We start from the raw sequence: 10,524 nt of genomic DNA on the forward strand, positions 1-10,524 counted from the left end.
TTTTTCCCGCTTTTGTAACAAGTGTTAATATGTATCATTTTCTACTCCCTTTTCAATTATCTGCAACATAAGCTAAAGGAAAAAAAAATCTGTTCTGATGTTACTTTAGTTTTCCCCCCTTCTGTAGAATATCAGTCTGGGTGGAACATGAACATTGTATTCAGTGTGGGTTTTTTATGCACTTCAAGAAGAGGATTTTATGTGGTGGAGGTTTTTCTCTCCTACATAGTCATTGAATCATTGTCCTGGGGTGGTTGTCTCTGAAAATAGTTTCAATGTGTGTGTGTGTGGGACTGTCAATGGTAGGATTGTCTAATCTTTGGAGTAATTCCTAGTGTATTAGTAATGATGAGACTTATAGCAAGCCACAGCTGTGGGTATTGTGGAAAAAGCTGTTAGCTCAGGTTCTTTTTTTTCCCCTGTCCTCATAAACATGATAAATTTGAGACAACTTTGTTTCTGTGATTATTATACATGAATCATGCTTCATAATTTGATAACATGCCCAATGCTAAGATCTACAAAAATATATAATTATAGGCCTAAGGCTAGGCTATTTGTAAATTAATTGAAAAGCTTTTATGCCTTGATAGAAGATCTACTTTTTGGGGGAGGAAAAAAAATATATATACATTTTTGAAAACTACTTTGAATTATATTTAAAGTATGTACACCAGACTGATGTACACTAGGGCTTAAAGGAGTAGTTCACCCCCCAAAATGGGGATTGTGATGGGGAACCAAATACATTCGGGTCCCCATGGGGGTACATTTACTATAATCAATGTTTTGTCTAAGGAATGCGACAAATACAAAACAATATTATTCAACTCAAGTCTCCATGGCGTGAGTAATCAATACAAAAAAAAAAGAAAATTGGTGGTGAACTACTCCTTTAAGCGGTTGACGTGTCTGTCTAAATGTATAGCCTACCAGTGGCATGTTCTGTACATGGGTGGGTGACGTGACGTAACGTTTTCGCTGTCCTCGGTGTCAAACATGTATAAATAAAAAATATATTTGTCAAAAACCTTCTGAATATTGTGCAGGACATTAAGCTTTATGTGAACTTACTCAAGATTAAAACATTTCATTCCTCATTTCTTCAGAATTTTCAACCAAACATGGCAAAACTCATATGGTGTGACTGTCCTGACCTTGTTTCTCAAAGTGGGAACTTGAATAAAACTAAGAAAAAGAATTGCTAAAAATCATTTGAAAATGAATTTAGGCTAAAAAAATGTCTATTTGTGAGCCTATATCTTTTCAAAGTCAAAGCATAATGTTTTCAGTCATTTCTGATCAAAAACATTTTGTCCCCCAAACCAAAATCATTTGGTGTGACACTAGTTTGGACAAATTAAACAGGCAATTATTTGGACACCTATTGGCTAGAGAGGTCCTTCTTCTGTAAGGCTATTCAGCACTCCCAGCACAACTGCAAGACAGGTGTCTGAGGTGAGTTATGATTTTAACATTTTCATGAAATGCCATCTTGTTGAAACTTTGACAAACTCACCACTTTGGATGTCTGTTGGTGTGACACCCTTTCATTAAAAAAAGCTTAAGTTCTTTGAAGTTTTGGTCATATTTCCATGTAGATCTAGGTTGCTTTGTTATAGCTAGCATGCTGTTAGCATGCTAATGTGTACATAGTAGCCTCAAGGTAAACCTAAATGCAGAAAACGTAATATGGTGTGACACTTAATCATAATGGTGTGACATGTCTGCTTGTCACGCCATATGACTTGATTGTCACACCATATGATTTATACTGTATTTAACTACAGATATAACAAATAACAAAGTTCCATGTTTCTTTTGTACATTTAAACATTTGTTTTAAACATTTTTACATACAATGTAATTTAGCTTCATTCAGTGATACTTCAAATTCATCAGACAGAGCAGAAACCCCTTCACAGAAACCTTAACATATTGTTTCAATCTAAAAAATATTTTCTCTTTGTCTTAAACTATACATTCCATTTTCTTTTGTCAGCTGGAAAATGACAAGTGCTGAGAGAACGAGAAAGTACAGGGAGAAACTAAACAATGACCCAGCAAGGAGAGAGGAGCCAAAGGGGCGAGACTGCATTTTCTACGAAGAGCAGGAGGTTGTCTGTGGCATAGCAGAACCGCAACAAGGCAGCCGGTTTGCTACCCTCACCAAATACGACTGGCTGATGTACAATACAGTCTAAATGTATAATCTAATCTGATCTAATACTTTTGTACTTTCACTCACTGGACTGGACAGTGGACAGTGTTAAGGTAGGACCCGAGACAAAACTAGCGAAAATAGCTGATCTACAAGCTCTCAACACGTTGTGCTGCGAGAGCTTGTAGATCAGCTATTTTCGGAGTTGCGCAACCCAGCACTCTTTAGCTAGTGGAGATGTGGTGTAATGTCATGATTCCTAATTACATTTGTTCAACACAAAATGCTGTGTTCAAGTTCAGGAGACTTCGGAAAAAAGCAATTTACCTGAATGCTGAGTTCTGTTTCCACTAATTGGTGTTAATAAAATGTTGCCTTGGCTCCAAGTGTGGCTATGCGCCTTATTGTCTCTTTAGGATCCTTCTGCCGTGGGCCGGCAGAAGACTTAGGTGTGCGTAGCATTCCTGTGCACATCCTCATCATCCATCTACTACTACAATTCTTTCTTATCCCATGTTAAAGCCCTACAATAATATCCTGTTCAGAAATATTAAGGCCATGTTATCCTGGGTAATTGTTTAATCAATCAGTAAAGTTCAGTACTCACTAATAGGTAGGTTAAAACACAGTTTGCTTTGACACATGAAGATATGATCATACGGTGTGACACTAAATCATTTGGTGTGACATTCCAAATAGTGAAAAATCATACCTTTATTAATGATTAAACCAAAAAAATGTTTATGGATTACATAGAGAATATTATCAGGAAGAGTCACAAATATTTGTGTAATTTTAGAGAAAGTTTTGACAGAATACATTTAAAATATGTTGTAAGATCATGAACATGGGCCTCACACAGAGTGTCGATTATGAAAAAAATATACAGATATAATTAATTTTCAAAAAACTATAGTGGATCACTGGTTAGTTATGATAAAGGACTTTGATAAAGTGAGTAACTTAAGAAAGATGTACTCCATTTTCATTTTATGAACAATTATTTTCATGTCACACCATATGACAACAAACTGCTGAATAAAGTCTGATTCCAATAAAATATCTAAAAACAAAATGTATTTCCATAAGGTTGAGAGTGAGTAGAACAAAAGTAAATAACTTTTATGCCTGCAATTTAAAGTTTTTTTAAAAACAAATTTTTTGGGGCGTCACGTCACTGACCCACATACAGTAGAGGTATTTTATTTTTATTTTTATTGAACAATATACAATTTACAAAATATTCAGGTATTCAAACAGCACAGGTAAATAGACAATAAAAACAACAAAAAAAATGGAAAACTCTTAACTTTGTATAATCTTAATTTTCCCGATTTCTCTGTTTAATGTTACCAGATATTATGGTTGTATTGTTGTTTTTTGTCTTTTTTCGTTCCCATACAGTAGAGGTATGGTTACTTATTTACAGCTGTCGTGACGTTGCATTGTGTGATTGGTTGACTGTAAAGGCAGGCAGTCTTTAGTCTATAGACTTGCTGGGAGGGACTGTCCTTTCAAACAGCGCATCTACTTGTTCGGGTGTATTTTATTTCAACACAAAATATTGTGAGCGGATTGTTGACCATGGACGTCTTAAGATCAGTCGGAAGACAGCTCAAGAGCCACCCAGCTGTAAGTGTTTTATGTGATATGAATGGGCTGACTGACATTGAGACGTGAGCGCCGTGAGCGCGCCACCAGTGACTTTACCGTACGCGCGCTTGATCTCTAAAATCTGTTTCTCTGTGTTTAAAATGTAATCCTATTATTTCGAGATCGGTTAACGACTTTCTTTAACAAGATCATGGTCCTTACGATTATAAAATACGTGGATGTCTTGTCTATCATCAGGTTCAGGTTTAAGGTTACTCTTATTTTATTCGTGGGTACAGTAAAGGATAGTGCACAGGTTAGTACACAATGTGCGCCTCTGCAACTCACGAGTTCCACGTGTATTTAAATAAATTTAAGACTAAGTTCAAGCCGTATCACCTGTTCGATAAAAACAAACAAACAAAAAAGAGCAGGAAATTAGCTAGATGTTTATAATCTATATTTTTCATATGGAATTTTGTAATCAAATAATTTTGTTAAAATTATTAAGACGTTTAATATTGATTGGAATATTAATTAAGCAAACATCTAAACGGTCAACATATTTTTCTGAACATTATGTTCAAGTACCAACCATTCATGTAATGTAAGCCTGGCACGTAGCCTGTATGTCTACAGTGCATGCGCAAAGCAAGGCAGGCCATTCTATAGCATGAACATCACATCACATGCACACATGTGAAGGGCGACGGGGTGAAATGGGTGAAACAACTTGCTTTACGGCAGCTTCCATACAAGTTATGCCTATGTAATGGTGGAAAGTACATTACTCAAGTATGTAGATCAATTTTAGCCCTACATTTCGAGCACTTTTACTTGAGTAGGCTAAGGCTATACATTTTTCAGTACTTTATTCTTATATTCAACTAACTACATCTCAGATAGGATAATATTGGACTTTTTTTACTCCACTACAATTAGGCTATTTGAAAACTTTAGTTACAAGTTACAAGTTTGTAGATCCATAAACTAACATTAAAAATTAGATCTATTTTAGAAATTTGTGTCTGGGGGCAGTTGTGAAATGGGACAATAGGCCTACTTTTACTTTTGGTACTTATATTTTACTATAGCCTAATTTTGTACTTAATAAAATCCTTAATGTTGGACCTTTACTTATGGTGGTACTGATACTTTTACTTAAGTACATTTTCACCACTGATTGCAACCGTCAGGTCGCAGTTACTATCAAAACCTCCAAAAGCTGTCAGTCAGTCTGTCAGTCAGTCACGTCACGTCACACTTTTCCCCTACTCATATCTCCGCCACTGTTGCCCCTATCCATGCCAAACTTTGCACACTCCTTGCCTCATTTCTCACATGGCCCTCTGCTAGCGCCACCATGAGGCCGATTCTTGCGAAGCACATTTTTGGACACTGCTCCTACAGATTTTGCCCTAAAATCACGCAAAGCGGTACACAGTATGTTTAGAATCTTGTCTTCAACATGGATCTGTCCCATTTAGCGCCACTGCCTGGCCGATTTTTTCAAACACATTTTTGGACACTGCTCCTACAGCTTTTGCCCTAAAATCACACAAAGCGGTACACAGTATGTCTACAGTGCTGTCATCAACATGGATCTGTCCCATTTAGCGCCACCATCAGGCCGATGTTTTCAAACACATTTTTGGAAACTGCCCCTACAGATTTTGTCCTAAAATCACGCAAAGCGGTACACAGTATGTCTAGACTCATGTCATCAACATGGATCTGTCCCATTTAGCGCCACCATCAGGCCAATTTTTTCAAACACATTTTTGGACACAGCTGACCTGACGGTCACTTATCTCCCGATTAGGGAGTCTTACTGGTTGTATAGATAAATGTTAGGACATTTTGGAAAGCTTTGTAAGTGTGTACAAAACATTACCTGTTAGCACCCCAAATGAATAGGCTAGCTACATTTTTCAAAGAAGCTAGAACAAGTGTAAAGTTTAACTTGAGTGATACAATTAAGATAATAGAATATTTCCTGTTTTTGTATGACGGAGTATGACAGGTCACCTAAATGTCATTGTCCAATGTCTGTTGCAAATTGTTACAAATAAGATACAAATAAGAAAATAAGTAAGACTTACAAATGGTGTCAGAACTTGTCTTTGACTTTTATTTACTGTATTTTGCTTTTTTCTCTCCAGCTGATACCTCTCTTCGTCTTCAGTGGTATTGCTGGTGGGATGTGTGCTGCATACGTAACACGGCTGGCCCTGAAAGCCCCAGAGTGCTCGTAAGTGTCTAATGTGTCTTTATCTGAGCAAGAAGGCTATATAAACCATAGTGGTTCCAAACCTTTTCTCGTTTGATAAGGGCCTTCTTGACAATCTTATAAGCAGGCCAGGGAGGTGCAGAGAATGTTAGAGAGGCAGGGGCTGACATTTTAAAAAGTGCCTTTTGGTGGAAATATCAAGCTCTCAACGCCTTCAAGTATGGCATGGAAAGAGGGCATTTGCATTTCTTTCACCATAGTAAAAACTGCATTCATGGTCTGGAGAGGGCACTTTTTACAGACAGCTTTGATGTATGTGTGCACGTGCCTGCTTATAAGCGTTTGCTGCACCCACCTGAACAATTAACAAAACTGGTCAGGTGGGTGTGGTGTAGTCATAAATTATCTCTTGTAGAGTTTTATTTTGAAGAAGTAGTCTACAAGAGTTATAATTTATGGCTATGTGTGGTGGATACAAGAAGAGTGGGCACTAAGCAGGGGTTGACACTAAGGTCTCAGAGGCACTTGCCCGTCAGGCAAGTACAGGTCATGTTCTACTTGCCCGAAGGTCATGCCCACTTGCCCGAAAAGTAAATTGTCCATTATAAAATGATAGGTAAGATTTTAATTACCGCTCAATTTAAGACTTATTTCTTTACTTTCTGGGGCTGTGTTATGACAAATGTCATACCTCAATGCCTCCAAATCCAAATACCTACATAGCTATGATTGAATATGTCTATGGTTTCACACTTTTTACATTCCACAGACCAGAAGACAGCACGCTGGCCACGTTCAGGTGTTTAGACAGATATCTCCTGTTGTGTTTATAGACGGTTGCGTCCCCTCTCAAATTAGCACTTGCCCGGTCGGGCAACCTGAAAGCAAACTTCACCTGCCCGAAGGTTTTATTTACCTTTTGTCCAAAATGTTAAAAAAATTAAATATTTGAAAAAAGTCTAAATGTAAAGTAGACATGATGTGAAAATGCACGGTACATCATTATCAGACTTAAATCTACCCTTCAACTTCTTTTTTTATGCCCAAAACGATTGGATATACAGGTTTTGTAGCAATTTGAAGCTATTGAAGAAATATTAGGCCTTAATTGTCAAATGTTCTAATCTGTTTCCCTAACAGTGGGTTAGGAGTGGACCCATTTTTATGGGTCCCTTGATTTTTTTGTTTACTACTTTTTGTTTTTAATTATTATTTCAAAACATTTTCAAAAACATTCCCAAAAAAGCTAATTTCTTAACGTTTTCAACCAAATAGCCAATTTTACATTGAGATGCCCACTCTTCCTTAGTGCCCACCTTTCATGTTACCGGTGTGGTACGACGCGGGCATGTCAGAGCATGTTTATTTTAAGGAGCAATCACTCGATTGTGTTCTAGTTGGATCAGTGGAACTAATTTATACTTTATGTTCCTATTTCTGTATCACTTTGATTTTTTTTCACAGTGTGTATGTATATATATATATATATATAGGCCTACCGGTAGGCCTATATAATTTATATATATAAAAAATATAATAGATGTCTCTTTTTGTCTTTTCCTCAGTTGGGATCGTAAGGGCAACCCCGAGCCCTGGAATAATATGGAACCCAATCAACAGTATAAAGTAAATACATCTATATACGCCTTACACACAAATCAACTCTGCAACTGTTAGTTAGTTTTGATATATTCTTTATAATACTGCCAACTTTTTCATGAAAAATATAGTAGATTCACATACTACTAAGTATTGGTCTATTCAGGATAAGACATTGATGTAAACAATTAGATGTGTGAGTCGCATCATTAGTTTCATCACGCTCTACTTTCAACCAATTGTCGCTCAACATGAATTACTGGATGTATTTTCAGTTGAAACAATGTAATTTTTGTCAAGAAAATGGTCATGCATGCAACAAAGTACAATTAGCGTTAACGTGAGTAACAGGCAGTTTTAAAGTTTAAGGGCCTGATGAGTCTTGTGACATCACTGATTATGTGTCTTTATTCTAGTCATATCTTTATAATTGTCTCAAAAGTCACATCTTTACCTTCTCATACTGACTGTGTGTGTGTGTGTGTGTGTGTGTGTGTGTGTGTGTGTGTGTGTGTGTGTGTGTGTGTGTGTGTGTGTGTGTGTGTGTGTGTGTGTGTGTGTGTGTGTGTGTGTGTGTGTGTGCGTGCGTGCGTGCGTGCGTGCGTGCGTGCGTGCGTGCGTGCGTGCGTGCGTGCGTGCGTGCGTGCGTGCGTGCGTGCGTGCGTGCGTGCGCTGACACGATCTGGCATTTGTGCATCTTCAGCTATTCAGAGTAAACATGGACTACTCCAAGCTGAAGAAGGATAGGCCTGACTTTTAAGCCAATGACGTACCTTCCACTTCTCTCCCACCGACATTATCTTCAATTTTTGCCTAATACTATAGCACTTAATACTGAAGGTTGAATCATCATCGCTTCAGTCATTGTTTCATTTCCACCTGACCGTTGGAAGGGATTATGTCAATTAAAACAGGCAACCACCTGTTTTAGTAAACGATTGATTTATTTTTGGATATCATCAAGTTGTAAATTATTTAATGAATGATGTCATTTAAAAACAAATTCAGTGTTTGTGTTTTTTTCTTTGCTGGTTGAGACGGTATTGTATTGCTTCACTATGAATCGAGAAACCTATTTATTAGCCTACAAGCAATAGTTTTGAGTTAATATAAAAAGTGTCCATTGTTACTTTTGTTTGCACAATTCAAATGGATGTCAATTAAGTTAATGGCTTAAGGGGACACTGATGATGAATTGAGTTCTGTGGACCACAATGGAAACAAGCTCTCAGAGCTTTTTGTGTTTTCCTTTTAGCATAGCTTGTTCAATTGTACTGTACTTGCCATACCGTTTTCAACGTGTTAATAAAGTATTCAATCAATCAATTAATCAATCAAAACACCATGGTTGTCACTGCTGCCTATCAACAAAGAGCACTTAGTACAGCACTTAGTACAGTTTCTCTGTTTATAATGTATGATCTTGTCATGTCGGTTTGCTCCAGTATTCTCCCATAATTGAAGACTGTTGTGCTGATCTGTTCAGTGTCTCCCTCTTCCACCCATAACTCCAGCCCAACGAGATCCAGAATGTAATCAAGAATACACTGGTGAGGGCCTGATGGCCGGAAATGTTTTGTTATTTATAAATCAAATTTAAGTGATTTAAAATAAGACAAGCACAAAATTAAATAAAGCAGACAGTGGATTGTGAAGGGTTTTTGTTGTTGTCATTCACCATTCAAGACGGCAACTAATCTACAATGTTTTCAATTAAAGTGATCCTAAAACAGTTTGTAGAAGGCAAGAAAAGTATAGCTCACTGTGGTCAAAACCTTCAACTATGCAGGTGCGCTGACAGTGCAGCCCTGAGGCCAAATGGCTGCGCACGTTGGCAAGCTCACTGTCCGAGTTGGCAAGCTGTGGTGAGATGGACAGACAGACAACTGACTGATCATCCAACCTACTGAAGAAATTCAGTTGTCAATAACAGCAGTAAAGGAGACACTATCTTCTTCTTCTGGAAGGAGCCTTGATCTTCCCCGTTTTCACATCTTCCACCACCTCCACACCGTCCAGTTTAGCACCGATGACAGAGCCAGCTTTCTTCACCGCCTTGTTCAGTCTGTTTGTGAAATTGTGTCCCTAACATTGATTACTGTAACCCCCTGCATGAAACTGCCAAGAAGAGGCCACAACAGATGAGTAGATCATCTGCACTTCAGCATCTGCACAGGTATCCCTAACAGCTGGGGCCCAACTCTTTGATAGTGAACAGAAAATGCCTTTTCAGGGCTGGGTATCAATATGAGAAAATTCATATTAAACCCTAATAGGTTGCCTGGTTCCAGAATCTAGACACGCTGAATTGCTAGCCACACCCCTTTAAATTTTTGTTTTGAGTGAAACGAAATGTCAATTGGGGCTCTTAAGTCTGACATAATTTTGTAGGCGGAGGTGAACTTTTGGTGCCAAAAGGCACCAGCGCCCGTAAATCTTTTTACTATAAGCTAATTTTTCTTCTCTTTCTTGTTGACAGGAAAGTGGTAGAATTATACTTTAGTCGTTATTTTTGTCTCTGATCTGTTGAAATAGTGAGGGACACAGCACTGCCCATATTGACAATAAATGATCTGCTTGGGGGTCTGACTACAAAATGATGTCACGGCTTAAGAGCCCCAAAGTGGAATCGGAAGTGATGGGGAGGGTTAGGGAAAGAAAAGTCCACACTATTAAATTGAAGCTGTGATCAGTGATAATGGCTTATGGGTTCTCTCTGATTGTTTTAAATTGGTATCCCACCTAAAATGTATTTTCTAAAAGAGCTGGTGAGACAGGAAGGTCCCTGTTACAGAAAAAGCACTTATTAGAATAGAGCACCTTTTTAGCAAAAAGGTTTTCAATAATTGCACTACCTTTAATGCTTTAACATTTTGACAAACAATAGTTAATGCAGAGATACAATTCTGGGTATTCTATATTACACTAGTGCCTGCATGGT

General features: G+C 37.8%; 1 protein-coding gene across 1 annotated transcript; it reads left to right on the top strand.

Annotated features, from left to right (window-relative positions):
* The first annotated feature begins 3,687 nt into the window (after positions 1 to 3,687).
* On the top strand, positions 3,688 to 8,575 carry LOC308302795 (cytochrome c oxidase subunit NDUFA4-like). Its single transcript, XM_080747085.1, has 4 exons — positions 3,688 to 3,793; positions 5,917 to 6,005; positions 7,550 to 7,610; positions 8,287 to 8,575. Exons 1-4 carry the CDS (start codon positions 3,746 to 3,748, stop codon positions 8,341 to 8,343), a joined length of 255 nt encoding a protein of 84 aa, XP_080603211.1. The 5' UTR covers positions 3,688 to 3,745; the 3' UTR covers positions 8,344 to 8,575.
* The last annotated feature ends 1,949 nt before the right edge of the window (positions 8,576 to 10,524 follow it).

The sequence above is a fragment of the Nannobrachium achirus genome (genome assembly GCF_963921795.1).
Source record: "Nannobrachium achirus genome assembly, chromosome: 18".
Lineage (NCBI taxonomy): Eukaryota > Metazoa > Chordata > Actinopteri > Myctophiformes > Myctophidae > Nannobrachium > Nannobrachium achirus.